Source organism: Polypterus senegalus, chromosome 13, assembly GCF_016835505.1.
Source record: "Polypterus senegalus isolate Bchr_013 chromosome 13, ASM1683550v1, whole genome shotgun sequence".
Taxonomy (NCBI): domain Eukaryota; kingdom Metazoa; phylum Chordata; class Cladistia; order Polypteriformes; family Polypteridae; genus Polypterus; species Polypterus senegalus.
In genome coordinates this window covers 136,717,979-136,743,405 of record NC_053166.1, presented here as the reverse complement: position 1 = coordinate 136,743,405, position 25,427 = coordinate 136,717,979, and the positions used below count along the sequence as shown (strand labels likewise).

The following is a 25,427-nucleotide window of genomic DNA, read 5'->3' as shown; positions in this document are numbered from 1 at the left end:
TTGCCATTAATAAGTCCATTATCATTCTCTCTTTGGTGGCATCTGGGCTGCATTGGGGTGGACTCAACATCACATGTGATGGGCCAAATTTCAGATATATTCAATCCAATTTAAATTGTCATTGTCTACATGGAACAATCACTCCCAGAATGTAGTTGGCCATGGACAGGTGATATTTGGACCAAAAAAACACTCTACATATTTTATATATTGTGCTTTCTGCTTTTGTTACACTACAGTTTTCATATTGTTTTTGCAATTATTAAACAGCATGCCAAGTTCATGAATGGAAATTGATTTAATAAAAATAAACTAAATTGATTTAAACTGTCAAAAGCATTAGATATTCAAAGAAAAAAATGACATTAACAAAAATAATATGTTTGAGATAAAATCTTTAGGACTTACAAATTTACAGTACATGTGTAGATGGAGTCAGCTTTCGTAAATTAAGTTCACTTGCATATCCTGTCCTACACTAGAGCTTGGGTTCAAAAGTTGGCACAGATGAATAATCTTTCTTAATTATTACAAATATGGAGTCAAGACTGTGTCCAGTATATACAGTAAATACCCACAATTAGTTATTAACTTAGTTTTTAAACAATATTACATAAAAAGCTGATGAAGATGTTTGGTACCAGAAAGACTGAACATGTCTTATTTTTGATGACAGTCTTAACTGTGCATTTATTAGCCATTTGAATGCTTTGACATTTCTTTAGATGTGAGGCTTTAGAAGCACGCGCAGCAAGTCATACTTTGTAAACAGTGCCTTCAAAGCTTTCATGAGGCCACGCACTGCAAGCCCATCAGTCAGCTTGATGCACCGCTCCACTGCTGCGGAAGCCAAGCTGAAGAGCTTATTTACAGAGTGGTTTAGCTCCTGCACGCAGTCAATCACTTCTCCGCGTTCCTGTGGGTCAAACACAGAGCACATTATGGAAAAAGCAATTGGATATTTTATCATCTTAACTCATTTCAAAGCCAATAAACATCCTATAAACAGAGCACTATCTTAGTTTAAACTATAGCAGCATATTATTTTTCACTTTGTAACATTAAATATAAGACTAGAAAGAATTTTGCTGACAAAAAAAAAAAAACACTGTTCAGCACTTCAATACATTTGAAAAGTAAATACTTTAGTTAAATTGTTCCATTAGTAAAGATGAAATGAAATACAATTTTGAAAACAAATCATAACATTCTGTAAAACCTTGTTATCAATGTCTATAGTCCTATGGTGGAATTGCCTTTTGTTACAGGGAGGAATCCTTCTGAAACAAAACTCTCAAGTACTTAAAAGCAATCAAGTCTGCACATTGCAGTGATGCATGTCGAAACTGTTGATACTGTTAATACATTGTTTCAAACTCTATTTACACTTACTGTAGTCTTTTTAATTGTTTTAAAGAAATTCTTTCTGCACCTTTCTTTCTATCATTTTAGACAAACAAGATATTAAAACATTAACAGAAACATTCAAATGACATTTAAAACTTTTGTTTCATGTTTTTACTACTTAAGGGCTCTGTGATTGTACGGCCCATGCTACAGAAGGTCATAAATAGCTATGGTTGGAAGCTCATTCTTCTTCCGTTATTTCTTATCTTATCCTAATCAGCAGCATTCCAAACATGGTTCTTAATTTCTCACAAAATGACGGTTGTATTTCAGTTACTGAATAAAAAGCAGTTTAGATTTTACTTTTCTGTTCATTCCTCATTTGTCTATTGCTGTTTATTGGATTTTTTATATCTGATTCACTGATATTTAGTGATAAAATATCTCCCTTCAAAAATAATCATCTATATGAAGATGTAATTGCTTCATACAATACTCATAAGTTATATTACATGTGAGGTCATAAAAGTATGCTCCACACTTTAAAAATTCAGTGTGTTTTATTAATTTATTAATTACTGAACATGACTCAATTAAGTAGTGTGAGAAATTTATAGCACTTAACAAGAACTGCATTTGGGGAGTTTTCACTCATACCATGCATCACAAACTACTGTATGGAGTGGACAGGTAGTCTCCCCTTCAACTTTCTGCAGTAAATATTTCCACATTATAATACTTTGTGGTTTCAATATAATTTTGCACTTAAAAGGAATACCCCATCCAAATGTATTATTTAGGCTGCTAATTACAACATATTGTTTGTAGATATGGCCAAAAAAATTATTAACGTCATGTGTTTACGGAGCATAGAGAGAACTAAATTCCTGATACAACATGCTAATAAGGGTCTACACTGAACAGCAGCAAACATAACAAAACATCCATAAAGAAAAACAGTTCAAAAGCTTGTTCTTGTTTTGGAGTGCTACACTTATGTTCATAAGGGGATTTACCAGAAATTGCTTATTTAACAATACTTTAGAAAAAATACGTATTTTTGGGACATTTTCAGCGTGTGACTTGTCACATGACATATGGATTATGGGACAAAAGTAATTTGAGAGGTTTCACACGGATATTTTGATCTTATTTGCTGTTGTTCGGCATTAGTCCCTACTGACCCCTGCTGTATCAGGAATAATTTCTGTTCTTTATAAAACAGAGGGTAAGAAACAGATAAATTATTTTTGGCTCAAGTGTTACTTTAATCTGGGATATACCTAACAGGCTCAGTTATGAATACTTAGAAAAAAAAACCTCTTGTTTTTTGTTATAGTATAAAACCCATTGGTACATGTCTCAAACATTTACACAAAGTAGCTCTGAATTGTTTTTTATAACTAAAGAATTTTAAGTTTACATAAATGTTAATGAAAACTGTAGTATGCAATTATAATTTTTTACTTGAATATACTCGTATATGATTATAGCAAAGCTCACATACTTTGCCACACACACAAAGACTTTCTCTGCTGGCTGGTGCTCATTTCATTTTGAAGATACTCTAAAACTGGACATAATATCCAAACCACATAATGAATAAAACCCAAATAATCCGCCAAAAACAAACTGTGAAATTCTCAGGACCTTCCAATATTCCAACCCATTTTTATGTTGCTAAAAGAACCAGGGTTATAATAATGAACACTGAACAATTTCTAATAATGCCACTGCAATTTCTGATGAGCATTAAAATATCTTTAAACCTCTACACCTGGTTATATAGGATGTGGTTGCTGTCTTAGAAAATAACTCAATATCACTTAACAAAAATAATTAATTTCTCAAGAGAGTTTTTTTGTCTTACCAATGGCACAGCACTAATCTGAATAAGAAGGTTAGATTCTTCCAGTTCTCCAAATTGTAGCCTGTATGGAGTAAATGGATCATATACAGCTACAACCAATTCATTCACTTTAAGAGGATTACTTTCACCTATGAAAAAGAAATACATTTTCAGCAAACCACATTCTACATAGTAACAAAAGTTTAATAAAAGAAGACAGAACTGTCTGTGTGTATCTGTGCAGGTACAATACAATCCCTGATTTGGTTCCATCTTGTAAAGAACCAAATATAAAGGAGGACAAGGTGAGGCATTCTCTAAGCAATAACAAGGCAAAGTAGATATTACCAAAAAAAATAAATTTACTAAATTCACTTGTAGCTCTGATTTGAAAATAAGCATGAACATTTCAAGCAGGATGATGTGAAAATTAATTCTTTATATGTTGCCATATGCTGCCAATATATATTGACTATTCTTTGCACAATCTAACAACATTCACTTGGTCTAAATAAGTTTCTTTCTTACCAAGATGTGGCAGCATGGCAGCCTCAAGCGCTTTGGCAAAATGGGAAGCAGTTTCATAGAGTTCAAGCAAAACAGATAACTTAGATTCCTGTCCTGCTCTTTCCATTCCTGTACTCAAACAAACTGGGATTGAAGGCACCATGGCTCCCAAAGTTTGAATTAGGAGAACTGTCACAACTTCATATGGATTCTTAAAAACCTGTTAAAAAAAAAAAAAAAAAAAAACAAAACCTAGAGTGAGCCACAGATCTGTTCTAACCACAGGAAATATAGAAATAATGATATGTCACAAAGGTTCAACTACTAATACAAGCAATGCACTGGTGAGACCTCATCCGAAGTACTGCATGCAGTTTTGGTCTCCACAACAAAGGACATAGAAGAGATGGAAAAAGTCCAGAGAAGCTAAGGCTACAAAAGATGAATTATGAGGAAAAATTAAAAGAGCTGAAAAATTATCGTTTAAGCTAATGATGATTAAGAGGAGACATCACTGAAGTGTTTAAGATTACGAAGGGAATTAGTACAGTGGATCGAGACTGTTATTTTAAAATTAGTTCATTAAGAACCCAGGGACACAGTTGGAGACTTGTTTAGGAATTAAACAATTACAATAAATTTTACACAAATGTTAGGAAGTTTTTCTTTACACAGAGAACCATAGACACATGGAATAAGGTACGAAGCAGTGTAGTAAAAAGTGGGACTTTTAAAACTTGACTTGATTTTAGAGGATTTAAATGGACAGGACAGAAGAGCCGTGTTGGGTTGAATGGCCTGTTCTCGTCTACATTGTCCCAATCTTCAACCTGTCATGTAAACACACCATATTTGCTTAAACTTTTTTAGAAAATCTCAGCAACACCATGCACAGTGTAGAGCAAACTGCCTCACAGATCAGGGAGACTAGATTCAAGTTTCAGCCCTTTCATTCTCTGTGAAGATGTAGTCTTTGTGTGTCTTCATTTCTCATTCAATATGATTAAAGCTTTTGAGAAGAACAGGCCATTCTGCCCAATAAATCTCATCAATCCCATACATGCTAGGCTGCCTAAAGACACTAAATTGGCCTTACAAGAGTGACTGTCACGGACTAGTGGGTTGTCCGCAGCTGATTCCAGTCCTGTGCTCAGTGTTGCATTCATAGATTTTGGCTCAACATAACAATGAATTGAATTAAGTTGATGTGAAAATAAATTAAAGCAATGTTACATTTGCAGTATAATTTTTATTTTAGGAGTTTTAAGACTGAACCAGAAAAAGTAGTCATACACAGATTTAATGGTCCAATGTGCATAAAAACTAGAATACATATCACACAATACTATTAAAAAGAGATTCCAAAACTAAAATGAAAGTCAAATTTATTGGTCCATATCTGGACTTCTACACTTTAGAGGTTCTTGCTATCATAGAAAACCTTCAAGGTTGCTACAATTCAGCAATTTGTACTAGCAACCATACAGATTCTACCTGCTTGCGTTTTGTTTCTTTTAATATTACCACAACTTCTGTACATTAGTCACAGCCATAATGTGTTTACTTTTCATGGGTGCTAAAATTTGGTTTGCTGTAACTCTACGTGCTTCCAGGCACATTTTGCCTGCTCTGCACAACATGTGACATCATGGTAGGCACATTATTAAAATGGCTGGGAGGTTTGAAACGTGTCCAAAACAGATTGCACAGTAAAGGAACAACCTGAAAGGGTTTTTTTGGACCACTTTTGAAATAGATTTCTGGTCACGACATTTAATCTAGTTTTCACCTGCCCGAACTTTGGCCATTTTCTGAACTTGTCAATGTTAGACTACTCAACTTGAATGCCCCTAACTATTAACTGTATATATAAAATCTAGACCCATTCTGCTCTATAAATGTTACACATCCTCTATGTTCTTGTGTGGGTTTACTTTAACAGATCCATCACATGTAGTTAGGTAGACAAGTAATTCTAAACTAATCTGGTCACAGTATATTAAAGGGTGGGTGTGTTTGTGAGTGTGCAATGTAATGCAGTGGCATCTCTTGGCACTTCTCTGGGAAGGCTCCAGCCCTCAAGAAAATCTGTACTAGAAAAACATGTGCATGAAAAGGTAAATTAAGTTTCTTTGGGATCTAATTTTAGTTATTAATTTTTGAAATAATCATAAAAAGAAAAAAACACACCAAATACAAATAAAGAAAAAAAGATGTAAAAAACATTAAGTATGTCATTCATTTTATGTATCGTTTACCATTTCAGAAATATTATGTGTCAAAACAAGCTCACCATAATATGTTTCGCCATTGAAATGATTACAAAACATTTCAGAGTAAGGGAATATCAAGTAGCAACATTTCATTCAGCTTTGTTCCAGACAGAACCAGCCAGGTTAATTATGAAAAAGTTTAAACCATCTAAAAGTAATCAGCCAGCAACTGCTTTAAGGTAGATAAAGAAGATAAGGCAGGGTAAACACTATAAAACAATAAAAAGAGAAGCCTTAAGTGCAGTAGGCTTATTCCATTTGGTCATCTGACAAAGAGATTTAATAGCAGGACTATCCTTACAATTTGAGTCACAACAAAGAAAAAACAAACAGAAAGGCAATAAAAATCAATTGAATGTAACACAGGAAGCTGTCTTCTTTGTTGAGTAACTAACACCTGTCTTTAAAACACCCAAGTGAAGTTCACATTTTCAGCTAAGTGGACATGTGAATTTCCACCTATATTTGCCCAGCATGTGGTGTGGATTTAAATGGATTTACTTTTCCAATACAAGAATAACTTAAAAAGTCAACATTTTATATAAAAAATAAAGTACCTGCTATTGCACAGGCAGAAAGTAACTTCATACACATTGCGGTTTGAAAATTTAATGTTGATGAATTGGCCCCAAAAGAGGACATAAAGACTTGCTGCAGAGCTGCCAATGCAAATGTAAAACATATAATGTTTAATGGAATACGGGGTGGGTGGGGACTTCTGCTATATTCACAGTTTATTGTCATGTGCCGTTTCTCTCTATATAGGTTACTGGAGCTTGTTTGGGAATCAACTGCCAACAAAAATGGGCAGTGAATAGGATGGTGTATTGGTCTATAACTTGAAACCAAACACCTCACAATGAGCCTCTTTAAAAGCACTCTCCTTTGGGCTCTGATGCCCTCTGCTGGACAAGTACACTAATACGCTTTGCTGAATACTACATTACTCAATGACAATGTAGAGAGATGAACAAAAGAACTATTTATTAAGACACATTTTCAGTTGTATTGAATTAAAACATAATAAATCATCATATTCACTCTAAACAATTCAAAATATGTGGGTGCACATTTTCTTTCCGCAATTTTTAAAATGCTTGACTAAAAAAAAAGAATTTGTTAATATCACTGAGAATTCAGAATGTATTATTAATACTTAAATTACTTGCAATAAATATGCAACACAGTAAAAAAAAAAAAACAGTATCCATATCACTCTAAGTTAAGATTTCCACTATAAAACCTTAGGTATCTGACAACTAACTCATGCTTTAAATGTCATTCTCTCTTACATACAAAAAATAATAAAGTAAAAATGAATGCAAAATATTACAGTATATTGAGTAAGCACAATAAGACACTTCCAGTACCTGAGAACTCCACTGTAGCTGTGAGTGCCAGGTTCCCAACAGCGTGTCATAGAACTCTGCCAGCTGCCGGTCAAGATTCAGGTCGCTCTGACAGAGATCTTGCCATACAGTCAGTAACTGACTCTTCAAGATTATGGAACAAAATCAAACAGTCAATCAATAAGGAATGCTTGTTAGGTGCTTCAACAATTCAATCAGAAAATAAATGGGAGAGGGCTGCAGCCATTTGCTAAACAGTGTGAAGCCTATCGATCAAACAGTGTTAAGTGATCCTTCTTGTGCTTGTACTGTGCTCACTGACCTACTGTTGTATTGCAGAACCTTATGGGATATTGTTTTATTATCAATAAGTGTGCATGCAGTAATTTAATGTGAACTTAGTGAAAAAAAAATAAAGGAGCCAGGTGTTTTTATGAAATAGATAGCAAAGTAACCAACCATTTTGTAGCATCCTCTATATCAGGCCAGTGAGTGATAAAGCACAGGGCACTTTGGGAAAATATTTTCTAATGACATAAAATATCAGGTTAAGGGGGGAAGAAAAAAAAAAAAGAGAAACCGCAAACCTTATGACACTTGTAATAGTAAGCGAGCAGCTGAGGCATCCTGTCAATCTCACTAAAGACCTTTACAAACAGCTTGGCTTGATCTGTTGGAGCAAAAGATGTGAATTAAACCTCTGATTGTACAGCATTTATGGGAAAACTCCACCTAAGGCAAAAACATCTTGCAGTTTAAATTTCTAAAACTCTGAATTCCAATAAAAAGAATGGTTTATTTACCAACTAAAGACATTCACATAGATAATTTAACCGCACCCACAGAAAACAAATTAGAATGAATAGTACTGGCTGCCTATAAACACATTGCAACACACTTAAGAAAACTGAATTGAGTTGTTTTATTGCTATTTTATGAAGAATTTACTATTGTCCAAGAATGCAAATCCTTATCATTCAAACTCAAATGCAAAGACACTTATCTCTGGTTGATGTTATTGCAAATTTTCTCTCTTCAGTTCATTCCTGTTAAAAGCACCAACACATTCCAGGAAATTCAAGACCAAGACAAAGACAGTAATTCCTTTTATGCACATTTCAGGATTGTCCTTAAGACTGTTTTAGTGGGCTAAGTCACCTATTCCAAAGTTCTAAATATGAAGGTCCGACTGCTAAACAGGCCCACTAAACCTACAATACTACTTACTGGCACTTCTCGGTGTGGTTATTCTACACAAATTATTCCACCACTGCATTAAAATGCCAATTGAAGATTTGTTCTTTTATAAAGCCACTTGACTTCAGTCATTCATAACATTACATTATGTGGTCACATAACCAATGATAAGTAACAGCTTCCTACAGTTCAACCTACCAGCAGAATGAGAATTAAAAGTAGACACAATTGAAGGGCTGGCCATTGCCTCCAACCTGTTCTTCAAAGCTTCCAGGTGCACACACTTCTCAGAATAGTCAGGAGTGTCCACGAGCATGGCTAAACTGTTCTGCATGCCAGTTAATTTTGCAGAGATTGCAGCTATGTCCTTAAGACAAAAAAGATTTAACATACTATTATGAAAAAAACAGTAAAGGATCAACATAACATTTAATAAAACACATCAAAGCACAATAAACAGATTTGTGAAATAGGGAGAAATACATTTTTTATGTATTATCTTATTATTGTATAGTGCATAACCACTATGCTATAAAGACAAATTTTTCTGTTATAAATATATTAATTAAAGGCTCATATACAGTAATTCAGCAAAACACGTAATTGCACAAAAATATATTTGACAAAGAAAAACAAAACAGTATTATTTATTTTAATGTAGTGAATTTTTCACAGTGCGTTTATCTTATCTTGCTCAGCTCTAATTTCCCCTTGACCCTGTACCTCAATAAAGGGAGTTTACAAAATGGATGTATGGTATTTTAAGACTGAAAACTCTAGCACCAAATATTGCATATTTAACATGAAATAACTACAAATGACCAATTGCTGAGGAGGCTAATAAATTCTGAAACTTCTGGCAGTTTTTCTTGTGAGGAAACCTTAAAATTTGTATATATGCAAAATTAATGGCAAGCAGTCAGACAGCACAAGCAACAGTCAATTTATTAGAAAGAGAAAAATGGCAGGAATCAAAGAAAAACCATGAAGCATTGTAATCCATCCATCCATCCATCCATCCATCCTCTTCCGCTTATCCGAGGTCGGGACGCGGGGCAGCAGCTTAAGCAGAGAGGCCCAGACTTCCCTCTCCCCGCCACTTCTTCCAGCTCTTCCGGAGAATCCCAAAGCTCCCAGGCCAGCCGGAGACATAGTCCCTCCAGCGTGTCCTGGGTCTTCCCCGGGGCCTCCTCCCGTTGGACGTGCCCGGAACACCTCACCAGGGAGGCGTCCAGGAGGTATCCTGATCAGATGCCCGAGCCACCTCATCTGACTCCTCTCGATGCGGAGGAGCAGCGGCTCTACTCTGAGCTCCTCCCGGATGACTGAGCTTCTCACCCTATCTTTAAGGGAAAGCCCAGACACCCTGCGGAGGAAACTCATTTCAGCCGCTTGTATTCGCGATCTCGTTCTTTCGGTCACTACCCATAGCTCATGACCATAGGTGAGGGTAGGAGCGTAGATCGACTGGTAAATTGAGAGCTTTGCCTTACGGCTCAGCTCCTTTTTCACCACGACAGACCGATGCAGAGCCCGCATCACTGCGGATGCCGCACCGATCCGCCTGTCGATCTCACGCTCCATTCTTCCCTCACTCGTGAACAAGACCCCGAGATACTTGAACTCCTCCACTTGGGGCAGGATCTCTCCCCCAACCCTGAGAGGGCACTCCACCCTTTTCCGGCTGAGGACCATGCTCTCGGATTTGGAGGTGCTGATTCTCATCCCAGCCGCTTCACACTCAGCTGCAAACCGATCCAGAGAGAGCTGAAGATCACGGCCTGATGAAGCAAACAGGACAACATCATCTGCAAAAAGCAGTGACCCAATCCTGAGTCCACCAAACCGACCCCTTCAACACCCTGGTTGCGCTTAGAAATTCTGTCCATAAAAGTTATGAACAGAATCGGTGACAAAGGGCAGCCCTGGCGGAGTCCAACTCTCACTGGAAACGGGCTCGACTTACTGCCGCAATGCGGACCAAGCTCTGACACCGGTTGTACAGAGACCGAACAGCTCTTATCAGGGGTCCGTACCCCATACTCCCGAGCACCCCCACAGGATTCCCGAGGGACACGGTCGAATGCCTTTCCAAGTCCACAAAACACATGTAGACCGGTCGGGCAAACTCCCATGCACCCTCCAGGACTCTGCTAAGGGTGAAGAGCTGGTCCACTGTTCCGCGACCAGGACTAAAACCACACTGTTCCTCCTGAATCCGAGGTTCACTATCCGACGGACCCTCCTCTCCAGAACCCCAATAGACTTTTCCAGGGAGGCTGAGGAGTGTGATCCCTCTATAGTTGGAACACACCCTCCGTCCCCTTTTAAAGAGGGGACCACCACCCCGGTCTGCCAATCCAGAGGCACTGTCCCGATGTCCATGCGATGTTGCAGAGACGTGTCAACCAAGACAGTCCTACAACATCCAGAGCCTTAAGGAACTCCGGGCGATCTCATCCACCCCGGGCCCTGCCACCAAGGAGTTTTTTGACCACCTCGGTGACTTCAGTCCCAGAGATGGGAGAGCCCACCTCAGAGTCCCCAGGCTCTGCTTCCTCATTGGAAGGCATGTTAGTGGGATTGAGGAGGTCTTCAAGTACTCCTCCCACCGACCATAACGCCCCGAAGTCGAGGTCAGCAGCGCACCATCCCCACCATATACGGTGTTGACACTGCACTGCTTCCCTCCTGAGACGCCGGACGGTGGACCAGAATCTCCTCGAAGCCGTCCAAAGTCGCTCTCCATGGCCTCTCAAACTCCTCCCATGCCCGAAGTTTTGCCTCAGCAACAACCAAGCCGCTGCTCGCTTGGCCTGCCGGTACCTATCAGCTGCCTCCAGAGACCCACAGGACAAAAAGTCCTATAGGACTCCTTCTTCAGCTTGACGGCATCCCTCACCGCGGTGTCCACCAACGGGTTCGGGATTGCCGCCACGACAGGCACCACCACCTTGCGGCCACAGCTCCGGTCAGCCGCCTCAACAATAGAGGCACGGAACATGGCCCATTCGACTCAATGTCCCCACCTCCCTCGGGGCGGGTTGAAGTTCTGCCGGAGGTGGGAGTTGAAGCTACTTCTGACAGGGGACTCTGCCAGCCGTTCCCAGCAGACCCTCACAACACGCTTGGGCCTACCAGGTCTGACCGCATCTTCCCCACCATCGGCCAACTCACCACCAGGTGGTGATCAGTTGACAGCTCCGCCCTCTCTTCACCCGAGTGTCCAAGACATATGGCCGCAAGTCCGGCGACACGACCACAAAGTCGATCATCGACCTGAGGCCTAGGGTGTCCTGGTGCCAAGTGCACATATGAACACCCTTATGCTTGAACATGGTGTTCGTTATGGACAATCCATGACGAGCACAGAAGTCCAATAACAAAACACCGCCGGGTTCAGATCGGGGCCATTCCTCCCAATCACGCCCTTCCAGGTCTCACTGTCATTGCCCACGGAGCATTGAAGTCTCCCAGCAAAACGAGGGAATCCCCAGAAGGTATGCCCTCTAGCAACCCTCCAGAGACTCCAAAAGGGTGGATACTCCAAACTGCTGTTCGGCGATACGCACAAACAACAGTCAGGACCCTTCCCCACCCGGCGGAGGGAGGCCACCCTCTCGCCCACCGGGTAAACCCCAATGCACAGGCTCCAGTCGGGGCAATAAGTATGCCCACACCTGCTCGGCGCCTCTCACCGGGGGCAACTCCAGAGTGGTAGAGAGTCCAGCCCCTCTCAAGAAGATTGGTTCCAGAGTCCAAGCTGTGCGTCGAGGTGAGTCCGACTATATCTAGCCGAAGCCTCTCGACCTCGCGCACTAGCTCAGGCTCCTTCCCCTTCAGAGAGGTGACATTCCACGTCCCAAGAGCCAGTTTCTGTAGCCGAGGATCAGACCGCCAAGGTCCCGCCGCCACCACCCAACTCACACTGCACCCAACCTCCTTGGCCTCTCCCATAGGTGGTGAGCCCATGGGGAGGAGGACCCACGTTACCTCTTCGGCTGTGCCCGCCGAGCCCCATGGGTGCAGGCCCGCCACCAGGCGCCGCCATCGAGCCCCACCTCCAGGCCTGGCTCCAGAGGGGGCCCGTGACCCGTCCGGGCAAGGGAAAACGCCGTCCAAAGGTTTTGCTCATCATTGGAGGTTTGTTGAACCGCTCTTTGTCTCATCCCTCACCTAGGACCAGTTTGCCTTGGTGGCCTACCAGGCATAAAGCCCTGGACAACATAGCTCCTAGGATCATTGGGACACGCAAACCCCTCCACCACGATAAGGTGACGGTTCAAGGAGGAGAGCATTGTAATACTGTAATAAAATAATGCTAAGCAAAACGTGAAAAACAGTTCCCATGCTAATTTTGTTTACATTCAATAGGAATGTACTGTGACATCCATTTAATAACCAAATGGTTTGAGAGAAACTGGTGATCTTCATGAGGATTGACTAAAAAAAGCTGCATAAAATAAATAGCTAAGATATCTGGCTACACTATATTCCTACAGAAGTTTCCCTAAAAAAGGAAAACTAAGGAAAGTTATTGTAAACTTTTCAAAATAAATAATTCTGCTTATTTTAAATAGTTGCAGCTAAGAAAAGTGTTTTTAAAATTTTTCAGTAAGAATCTACAAATACCTGGGGCTGTATATAGTGAACAGGTTAAAGTGAACTACCAACAGTCACAATATAACATATAAATAAAATGCATTATTATTATTATTTAGTACCTTTCCCAGGTTCATAGCACTTTACAGAAACTCAGAAAGAACAACAGGGTATATGCAACATTTGATATATATTCTTCACGAAACAATTAAAACCTAATACAGGAAACATGAAGCATTGAAATAGAATAAGAAACAATACACCACAGTAAAATACAAAAATTAGGAGAAAACTATGAACAAATAACAATTTATGATAAAAACAGAAATCATCCTGAGCATCTGGACCATGTTGGTAAACTGAAAGAAGGGTCAGAAAGTCAGGGTAAGTTAAATGCCTTCTTGAATAAATGGGTTTTAAATTGTACAGTATAAAAGAATGATTTGATTAATCATCCAACCCTCTATATCCTAACTACAGGGTCATGGGGGTGTGCTGGAGCCAATCCCAGCCAACACAGGGCACAAGGCAGGAAACAAACCCTGGGCAGGGCGCCAGACAAGCACAGGGCGCGCACACACATCAAGCACACATTAGGGATAATTTAGAATCGCCAATGCACCTAACCTGCATGTCTTTGGACTGTGGGAGGAAACCGGGGGAAACCATGCAAACTCCACGCAGGGAGGACCTGGGAAGCGAACCCGGGTCTCCTAACTGCGAGGCAGCAGCGTTACCCATCGCGCCACCGTACTGCCCAGCTGATATTATTAATTTAGGGAGGTCACTGCAAAATCTGGCTGTAATAGAGCTGAAGGCTCAGTCACCCCTAGAGCACAGGTTAGTATGAGAAACTATGTACAAGGAGTGCCAATCTTAGTGTCTGCTGCTGAGGCCGCCGACTGAGGCCATTTCTGCGGGTAGTCATTATATTCTATACTGAATTCAAGTACTGTTGAGATGGTATTGATATTTTACACTCTGTGAAATATGGAGTTATTCCTAGTCAATAGTGACCTGAATTTTTTTTTCTTTTTTGTCACAATGTTCTTTGGGGATTAATAAAATTTTGTGTCTATCCATCCATCTACTGTGCCTGATTTCTACAGTCAACCTGGACAGTACTGACTCTTAGGGAAAATCTTTAACATCTACCAAACTGTTGATTTTCATTTTAATACAAGGTTGTGAATGAACTAGACTTTTTTAATGCAACAAAACTGTCAGGCAAATTAGTTATTTTATTGCACAAAATATCATTGGTATCACTGTAACAGGAATCTATTTGTGTGTTTTTTGACATTTGTTCTTTTTGCACCTAAGCCACAGATACTGGGGTTAAACTACCAATACAATGCTTAGATTAACAAGTCTTAAATACTGTGTTAGGCTAGCAGTAGTGTTACATTTGCTAGATGGCTAGTGTCAAAAGGTCTTTTAGATGTACTATATTTTTGTTTATGTTTCTGAATTAGGTCTTTAAAGAAATCTGGTCATGTTTTTGATTTTTCCAAATCATTATCATTATATTACTTTTCAGCTTTTAGACACTGATAATATATTTAACAAAAATGTCTAATCCACATAAGAACAATAAATGCAGGCTGTAATCATTTTCTCATCAGACTGTGGATGTGACTGACTGTAAAAACCACACACAGAGGATGAGATCACCATGAGAAAGCATCTAATAATGTGCATCATTTTTGACATAATTTGCATTTCTGTATTCTTGGAAATTTCCCTGCTATTTTAGTCAGAATGAATGGTCTATCCTAAAACAACATTTTACACTCTTTGTTGTGTGATGGAACATGTTCTGGCAACAATGAGGGCAAGTCAGAAGGCAAGTCTTGGCATAATCCATTTTAGGAATTGTCAAAATTCTTTCATACTTTTCCACTTTAGGGGCACCACCCAAACATAACAAAATATATTTAGATCGAAGATTGTGGTAAATTGATCAGTCTTGGATAAGTACATTTAACTCTTTGTAGGTTTGAGAATGTAACAATATGTTATACAAAAGTATTGCACTCTGGGATTAAGACAATTATTTTTTTATAACTAAATGTTTGGGTCAGTTGTATTTATAACAATGGAGTCATAAACTGAATGTAACTGAATCCACTCTACCTTGATTGACAGAAAATACTTCACACAGTAGGACAGATTTCAATAGCATCTACCATGAAACGTTTAAAAAATCAATTTCATAGAACATAAAAACATTAAATAAAACATTAAAAAGATAATCTAATAATAAACAACCCTCTAAAACATAGGGTATGATAAAATAAAATCAAGGTGAAAAAAAAATCTTCTGCCACATGATCAATGACACAAAAATATTAAAGATCTAAAACCTACTGTCACACATAATTCTTCCAATGTATTGCATGGTTTTTGGTGAGGGTAAAAAGGAGTGGTGACAAAGTAAGGGCAGCATGATTAATAAAGCCACAATTCAATTTCTAGTAATAAGAAATGATATCAACTACACACAGCCACCAATCTCGCCTACACGTTATAAAAGACTGCGCTTACCGGATGACAATCTTCATTTGGATGGACCATCTTCAAGGAGGAAACACAGCTACCAGAACCAGTAATAGTGCTATTACGTCAACATAATTTTACCTGAACACCACCTTTACCTTGTGGCAGTTACACAGGGTTAAATATTTGTCTCCTACTCTTTAAAATCAAGTCTCCTATTGTTCTTACACTGACGCAATTGGCAGGACTTTTTGAGAGAATGGCAAACAAGGTGAAATGTCTAAAGCAGTACTGGACACCATTTAACAACTCAGCAACAATGTGCACCATATTCAATTAAATATTTTGCAGAGACAGAACACTGGGCCTTACCCAAATACTTGTTCCACTAAAACATGAAGAGGACATGATGCATGAACCATTATGCACCAATAATGGGTGCTCCATGAGCAAGGAAAAATTTTAGCCCTGTTTTTTAACAGTTGAAATTTACATCACAGTATTCCTTTAGAGCAGATGGTATGCTACTGACTAGTAAAGAAAGAAACCTTATCACAATACCATCTTCCAGTTAGTTTGCAAAAGACCACACTACAGTAGATACAGTAGGTGTGGATACAAGTTTTTGAAGTTGTGGGGTAAATGGCTAAATGGCTGAAGCTATAATTCTAGGGATGGTGTAGTAGAGGTTAGTGCAGCAGACTATGTGATTCATGCTTTGTCCAGCAGAAACCTTGACAGATGGTAACTTTAAGAGGGCAGACCCTAAGGGCCGATTTATACTTCACGCTCAGAACGCGTACGCGCCCGCATCATGGCTGCCGTGCATTACCAGCGTTCACTTCACGCGTCCTCTGAGCAGGTCCTCAGAAATTAGTGCGACGCGTGCGCATGTTGCAGAACCAGCAAAAAGTCAGGGGGTGCAGTGTGCTAAAAGTCGGAATGTGACGTCAGTGTCTCAGTTTACTATGTACATGTGACAGAAAGCCTCTATGCAGATCCTACGGGATGAATGCTTCGATGTGGTGAAGCAAAATGCCGACATACAGATGCATTCATGGTGCTTTTATATTCAAGCATTGCATATTCCCAATCGTAATGACAAGATACATTTTAAAAGCCTCACAAACCATCTTTTGTTACGTCTTTTTTATTTTTGCAACTTAACAACAGTAACATAATGTATAGCGCTGTATTTGAGCCACTGAGAATAAAATAAAGGACACGGTGAAAACGTGTATTTTGTGATTAAAGTGGAAATTCCGGCTTTAATCTTGAAATGTCCACTTTAACCTCATAGTTTACTTTATCATTAATGCAGACCATTGTATACGTCATCCCAGTTTTTAATCGCTACGAGCTTCTTGGACCTGACAGCAGGGGCAAGCAGCAATAGATCACCACACAGAACAAATTAAATGTATGATATTCTAACTCTCTGCACATTTAGAATCTTTAGATTTGTACTTGATACCACTTTCATGATGAAATGCATTAAAGTGTGTATGTTACATTTTACATATAATTTCCTTTAAATAATGAATACTGTTAATAATTACACACATGGGGGTGTCACGGTGGAGGAGTTATAGCACTGCTGTCTCACAGGGAGTTATGTTGCTGGTATTTCCTGCTTGTATTCCACACTGTGCTCCGGTTTCCTTCCAAAGATATGCAGATTTGGGGATTTGGTGCCGCTAAAATGACGCTAGTGTATGCGAGTGCTTGTATTCACCTTGCGATGAGCATCCAGGGATTGTTTCTCACTCGTGCCCAATGCTTGCTGGAATGGACACATCCCTGGATTGATGGATTTAAATCAATAAACATAATTTTCAGAGATATCGCAATAAGGTGTCATCAGAATTTAATGAGTGTTCTAGGCAATTCACAACACAGAGAAGCCGAACATGTTATCACCATGATAATATCTCGCACTGCCACCTGGTGGATTCCTCCAGATTTACGTAAAGTACACGCGCAAGTATGAACACTACAACGCTTGCGTAGCAGGAACGTCCGCTGCAGCATGCGTCTCGTGAAGTATAACTCCGGCCTAAAATACAAAGACTATGATACTCTTACAAGAAGCCATACTAAAAAACATGTATCACTACCACCTCACCACTGTAATAAGTGTGGGTCAAATCTAGCCACACCATTTGAAACTGCCCTCAACTGGATGAGTCAATAGGACAAAGGAGGAAGGTATTATTGCATGACTTTGCCTGAATCTCTTTCTCTTTTTGTGACTTAATATTGTTAAACAGACACAAGGTGATGGCTTTAGTGGATCTGGACAGTAATTTAATTATTATTGCTGCCAATTTTGTTTTCCCACAAGAATATATAAACAAACAGGAGAATTCACCTGCTTTCATGAGGAGAATTGGTTCTACCTGGTAGCCAGATTGTACTTCTTGCCCCGACTCTCATAAATGTCAAATTGATTGTCACCAAACAGCCTCCTCATGCTTCTTCCCATAAAAAACTTTTCAAAGGGCTAGATGTAGCTGGCCTAATAGAACCCTCTGCTTGTAGACATACACACATATTGGTACTAGTTGATTATGTGACTCAATACCCAAAACCATTCCCTTACAGGTTGGTAATTCTGAAACTATTGCCTGAGAGTTAGCTGGGTGTTGAAAGGTTGACATCCCTAAGGAGATCTTCACAGATCAGGGGGTACCTTTCACTTCCAAGACATTCAAACAAACTGGTACACTCTTACATGCAAGTCCCCTTAAAATATCCTCAAAATCATCCTCAAAAAGAATGCTTAGCAGAAATGTTCAAAAAAAGCAGATGTCACAAGAGGCAGAAAAAAATAGGTGGTATGGATTAGGATCAACTGCTTCCTCCTGTCTTGTTTGCATATGGGTAAATGATGCAAGCATCTGTGTTCTCTCCCCTTTGAATTGTTGTACAACAAACAACACGGAGGGATCCATAACTTAGTCAAGAAAGGCTGGGAGGGGCAGACAAACACAAAAAAACATTTTGGAATATGTTAAGAGCACATGGAGGAAGCCCAAAGATCACAGGCCCAGTTATACAACTGCCAAAATGTTCTTAAAAGTTTCAACTTGGGGAACAAGTCATGGTGCATATTCCCACTTGCCCCTGTAAACTAGTGACATACTGTCAAGGCCTTTATGAGATTAAAGGACTACTGAAGTAAGTGGCGAGGCTACAAAACCACAGACTGGCTAAAGGATGTGCCAAGGGAATTTACTAAAAACCTGGAAGAAGAGGGACTAGTCTGTGAATCTTCTTAATCCTCTAGAGTTGTGATGACCAAGTGTCCATAAAAGAAATTATGGACTGCAGTTAGGGCATCTTCTAGTCCAGTGGCCGATATCATTTACGATAGCCCAGAACTGACTCACCTGCATTTGCATGATACTATGCCTGACACCAGGGTTTTAACACAAGCATGACCTTAATAAGTGCCTGAAGCAAAATGAGCAGAAGTTAAAATGGAGGTGGAAACCATGTGTAACTTGCAGGTTAGTGTTCAGGAAAGTGTTCTAGCTCTTGGTCTAACCCTGTAATTCGAGTGCCAAAATCAGATGCCATTTTTACAACAACTAAGTCTCTCGCTTTGAGGTCTAAGCCATGCCCAGGGTTGAGACCGTTTCATTGAGAGGTTTGGTAATGATTGTTTCTTAACTATGGCATATCTGACTAAGGGATATTTGGCAGACTCTTTTGACCCCTAGTGCAAAGGAAAAAAAAAAACATTTTACACTGGCAATACTATGTGCTTCCTGTAGACTGCATGGGGCTCAGCAACCTTGCAGTGTCTGGTGAACAGACTGCTTCAGCCTCATTAACAAAATCTCTATTCTTTTTCCAGTATGGAAAAACCAGTGACAAATGTTGAGTAATAACCCCAACGCCACCCAATCACTATAAAAAGATGGCACTTACTGGATGACAGTGTTTAATTAATAACAACCTGCAAGGAGAAAACATGACTGAGATGACTGATAATAGTGCCTCTGTTACTACTGTTCTGCCTGAACAACACCTCCGTCTAGAGGTAATCTAACAGGGTTACCCTTTGGGTCCTAAACTCTTCATTTACAGTTTTCCTTTGTTCTTACAGTATATTTTACTGAATTAGAAATGTTTCCATTCTTGATACCTGTGTTTTAAACGTCTCTTCAATGTCTGAACTCAACGTACTCCATTTGTCTGCTTCCTGAAGGGCTTCTGCAGCCACTTGCATCCTGGATTTCACTCGATCAATTTCAACAAGGACCTGGAAGAAGTAATGTAATCCATATAAGACAGTCTCAAAACTGTATATTGAGGTAGCAAATTACATAATGTTCTATGTTTTTTGACTATACTCTCTACAGTAACTATACAATTCAAATAAGCTGGGCTGAACATTTAAATAACGTCTTGTAAATTATTCCAAAGTCAATTCTGCAAATAAAAATATTAGGATTAGGGACTTTTTTGCAGGCATACTGTAATACCAGAACTTTCTTATTTGACACAGACCTCAAACTTTAAGACCACTGCATTCATTTCAAATTGGGAAAAAAAAAACTTTTCTTAACCAATTGCTGTAACACAGAAATGCTTTGAAGGAATGCACTTAAACTGTATCTGCATTATAAACAACACGCACGTTTCCTAATTACTAATTTTTTCATTTGTACAACTACAATAAATGTTACAATTAACAAATGCATTTTTGAAGTCAAATCATAAAAAATTGTAAAATTCCATTGTTATTTTCTTTAAATTGAATTAACACAATCTGCTCTTAGTTGGAACTAAAAGATTGATCTTCTATTTCAGGCTTTACCACAATTCAGATTTACCACATTAGTGCAATTTCCGCTGTTCTTGTTTTCTAAGAATCATATGTAAATTAAAACAATGCTTTAAATGATTTGTCATTAGCTTACTTCTGACTTAATACTCTTACACACGGATATCTTGCATAAAATCATCTGTGTCAGGTACTTATCTCAACCCAAATGTAGCACACCACAGCATATTTAGTTTTCTGCCTTAAACAAGATTTTTCACATGATAGTATACTTGTACTACCTGTATTACTGACCACATTAAGCGACTAATGTATGTCATCATCTTCTAAAACAATACAATAATGGGGTCAGGAACCTATAATGGCTGCAGGAGCCATGCACGAACCAGCCTTGGACAGTACACTGTTCCATTGTAGGACCTACTCACAATCACTCCCGTACAGAGACCAATAAACATAACTTGCAAGTATCTAAAGATAAGGTACCAGGAGAAGAAACCACACAGATACAGAAAGAACATGTACATCGACAAGGTACGGGGTTTAAACCTAGGATACATAAGATATATATATATATATATATATATATATATAGTGGCAGTAGGGGGCGCTAGTGCTCCCTTGAACCCTCAGGTATGACTCCAAACACCAGGTAAAAGTCCAAGACCTTTTATTATCTTCTTCAGTGCACCAAGCACCTCCCACACTACTCATATATTTAATCAGGACAAATAAACACAATAACCTCTCCTCCTCGCCCAGACACTTTGCTCCTCTCCCACCCAGCACAGCTCAGTGTCTGGACTGAGGCACCGTCCTTTTATAGCCCCTGACCCGGAGGTGTTCCTGTCCCAGCAGTCCACAGTTCCTTATTCCTTCCGGGTCAGGGCAATCAGTCTTTTACTTCACCACGGGAGCACGCCATTCCTTCCCGTCACGTGACCGTGACGTACTCCCGGGTCATAAGGCACAACAGATCCCACAAGTCCCCCCAGAGCGACTCCTGGTGGTCCCCAAGGTATCCAGCAGGGCTGTGTATAAACACTACAGAGTCTATAAGGTCCTGCTGGACCTCGGGGCACGATCCTGCTGTCGGGAGAGCTCCTCCTGTCGGCCTGGGGGTGCGGACCGGCCTGGGAAGCCGGCAGTCCTCCACAATATATACTGCTCAAAAGAATTAAAGGAACACTTTTTAATCAGAGTATAGCATAAAGTCAATGAAACTTATGGGATATTAATCAGGTCAGTTAAGTAGCAGAGGGTGTTGTTAATCAGTTTCAGCTGCTGTGGTGTTAATGAAATTAACAACAGATGCACTAGAGGGGCAACAATGAGATCACCCCCAAAACAGGAATGGTTTAACAGGTGGAGGCCACTGACATTTTTCCCTCCTCATCTTTTCCGACTGTTTCTTCACTAGTTTTGCATTTGGCTACAGTCAGTGTCACTACTGGTAGCATGAGGCGATACCTGGACCCTACAGAGGTTGCACAGGTAGTCCAACTTCTCCAGGATGGCACATCAATACGTGTCATTGCCAGAAGGTTTGCTGTGTCTCCCTGCACAGTCTCAAGGGCATGGAGGAGATTCTAGGAGACAAGCAGTTACTCTAGGAGAGCTGGAGAGGGCCATAGAAGGTCCATAACCCATCAGCAGGACCAGTATCTGCTCCTTTGGGCAAGGAGGAACAGGATGAGCACTGCCAGAGCCCTACAAAATGACCTCCAGCAGGCCACTGGTGTGAATGTCTCTGATCAAACAACCAGAAAGACTTCATGAGGGTGACCCAAGGGCCCCATGTCCTCTAATGGGCCCTGAGCTCACTGCCCAGCAGCATGCAGCTCGATTGGCATTCGCCATAGAATACCAGAATTGGCAGATGCACCACTGGTGCCCTGTGCTTTTTACAGATGAGAGCAGGTTCACCCTGAGCACGTGACAGAAGTGAAAGGGTCTGGAGAAGCCATGGAGAACATTATGCTGCCTGTAACATCATTCAGCATGAGCAGTTTGGTGGTGGGTTAATGATTGTCTGGGGAGGCATATCCATGGAGGGTCACACAGACCGCTACAGGCTTGACAAAGGCACCTTGGCTGCCATTAAGTATCAGGATGAAATCCTTGGACCCATTGTCAGACCCTATGCTGGTACAGTGGCTCCTGGTGCACGACAATTCCTGGCCTCATGTGGTGAGAGTATGCAGGCAGTTCCTGGAGGATGAAGGAATTGATACCATTGACTGGCCACCACACTTTCCTGACCTAAATCCAATAGAACACCTCTGGGACATTATGTTTTGGTCCATCCAATGCCACCAGGTTGCACCTCAGACTGTCCAGGAGCTCAGTGATGCCCTGGTCCAGATCTGGGAGGAGATCCCCCACAACACCATCTGTCATCTCATTAGAAGCATGCACCGATGTTGTCAGGCATTTATACAAGAACACAGGGGCCATACAGAGTGCTGCGTACAATTTTGAGTTGCTGCAATTAAATTTTAGCAAAATGGACTAGCCTGCCACATAATTTTTTCACTCTGATTTTTGGGGCGTCTTTGAATTCAGGGCTCTGTAGGTTGATCATTTTCATTTCCATCAAACGATGTGGCATCCTTTCGTTCCTAACACATTACCCAGTCTTTATCAGTATAGATATCTAGGAGGATTTCTTCTTCCCATTGAGATCTGATGTGTTTTCAAAGTGTTCCTTTAATTTTTTTGAGCAGTTTATATATATATAAGATATATGTGGTCATCCTGTAATATGATCATTTTATTACTTATTTATTTGCTTTCAAAAACACCTTGAGACGATACCTACTTTCCTATATACAAAACAATATTTGATTAACATGTCAAGAAAATAAAAGGCAGCATTAGCTTGGAAGAAAGGCAATGTGCCCATCTTTATTATCTTAATTTCTTACCTGCATAGACTGCACAGTATCCTGTTCGAATTTCTTTATATCCTCTTTAACAAGAATCATTTGCTCTTTGAGAAAGGATGCTTCTTGCTTTAAAGCCTCCACATCCCGAAGCACTCTTGGCATGTTCTGAAGTGCTTGGTGGCTACTTTCTATTTATTTAGAAGAAAAAAAAAATTATAAATCAATGCTATCTGAAGTACCCTGTTTTACTACATGATGCTTCAGCAACAGTTGGAACAAATATTCACAAGAGTACGCACACAGTTTTCATCTCCATTTGACTCTTAAAAGTTCTTCTAAATAAAGAGAATGCTGAAAATGATACAGTTGTGTAGCAATATATTCTGTAAAGCTGCTGCACAGCAAACTCGAAACAGACAGATTAAGAGGTTTATTACCTTCAATGGCATTGTTAACTTCTTGAATGAAAAGTTGTAATTTCATGACAAGAGTAGCAGCATGGCTATCTACTTTCCCAGGGGCATCTTTCTGGACTGTTTTAAAGGCTCCATTCACCCAATCCTTTACATCAAAGTCATCATTCAAAAACTTGGAAAAATCCATTTTTTAATGGATATGGATGCCCTTTTTGCTTTTACGTTGGCATTCCTTTTGCCTAAGTAGCTGTAAAGAACGACACATATTACAAAGAAAACTGATTAGTTCTTAATTAGAAGGTACATTAAACAAGACACTAGATAACCAAGACAAATGTTCTTTAACTGACAGATTGCATCATTGCAGGCTGTTTTATCTCAAAATAAGACACAGATCATTCTTATTCTGTAGATAATGGATGCTTAATCCATTATCAGTAATAATGAATATAAATTACTGTAATGGAAAGTGAAAAAGTGCCTCAGAAGAAAATCCAGTTTAGAAAATTGTAATATAATATGAATACGGTGAAGACAAATGGCAGATAGTGTTGAGATCAAAGTCTGTAAGTCAGTGGAGAACCCTGTGGTGATGTAGAATTTGGTGAAGGTCACAACAGGTGGTGTTCACAGCATTATAGAAAGAGTCTATTGTGTTACTACATTATACATAGTACTGTGTTCCTTGTTGTGTAAGAATAATTTTAGGGATAGATAGATAGATAGATAGATAGATAGATAGATAGATAGATAGATAGATAGATAGATAGATAGATAGATAGATAGATAGATAGATAGATAGATAGATAGATAGATAGATAGATAGATAGATAGATAGATAGATAGATAGATAGATAGATAGATGTGCATCCGGAAAGTATTCGCAGCCCCATGACTTTTTCCACACTTTGGTATGTTACAGCCTTATTCCAAAATGGATTAAATTCATTTTTTTCCTCAGAATTCTGCACACAACACCCCATAATGACAACGTGAAAAATGTTTACTTGAGATTTTTGCAAATTTATTAAAAATAAAAAAACTGAGAAATCACATGTACATAAGTATTCACAGCCTTTGCCATGAAGCTCCAAATTGAGCTCAGATGCATCCTGTTTCCCTGATCATCCTTGAGATGTTTCTGCAGCTTAACTGGAGTCCACCTGTGGTAAATTCAGTTGATTGGACATGATTTGGAAAGGCACACACCTGTCTATAGAAGGTCCCACAGTTGACAGTTCATGTCAGAGCACAAACCAAGCATGAAAGACTGTCTCGAGGCACAAATCTGGGGAAGGTTACAGAAAGATTTCTGCTGCTTTGAAGGACCCAATGAGAACAGTGGCCTCCATCATCCGTAAGTGGAAGAAGTTTAAAACCACCAGGACTCTTCCTAGAGCTGGCTGGCTATCTAAACTGAGCAATCGGGGGAGAAGGGCCTTAGTCAGGGAGGTGACCAAGAACCCGATTGGTCACTCTGTCAGAGCTCCAGAGGTCCTCTGTGGAGAGAGGAGAACCTTCCAGAAGGACAACCATCTCTGCAGCAATCCACTAATCAGGCCTGCATGGTAGAGTGGCCAGATGGAAGCCACTCCTTAGTAAAAGGCACATGGCAGCCCACCTGGAGTTTGCCAAAAGGCACCTGAAGGACTCTCAGACCATGAGAAACAAATACATATGTTGTGGTGCCTCGAACTCCCTGATT

At 39.8% G+C, this 25,427-nt stretch overlaps 1 protein-coding gene across 1 annotated transcript in view; it reads right to left on the bottom strand.

Annotated features, from left to right (window-relative positions):
* The window catches only part of cog7 (component of oligomeric golgi complex 7), a 50,153-nt gene that overhangs the window by 21,386 nt on the left and 3,340 nt on the right, over nt 1-25,427 (bottom strand). The window contains exons 2-10 of the mRNA XM_039776231.1: nt 23,744-23,969; nt 23,346-23,494; nt 19,777-19,893; nt 8,721-8,889; nt 7,913-7,995; nt 7,347-7,469; nt 3,725-3,923; nt 3,218-3,345; nt 762-916 (exon numbers count right to left, since the gene is read on the bottom strand). Coding sequence (XP_039632165.1) covers nt 762-916; nt 3,218-3,345; nt 3,725-3,923; nt 7,347-7,469; nt 7,913-7,995; nt 8,721-8,889; nt 19,777-19,893; nt 23,346-23,494; nt 23,744-23,909 — 1,289 coding nt within the window. The 5' untranslated portion in view covers nt 23,910-23,969. The remainder of the gene's footprint in view (nt 1-761; nt 917-3,217; nt 3,346-3,724; nt 3,924-7,346; nt 7,470-7,912; nt 7,996-8,720; nt 8,890-19,776; nt 19,894-23,345; nt 23,495-23,743; nt 23,970-25,427) is intronic.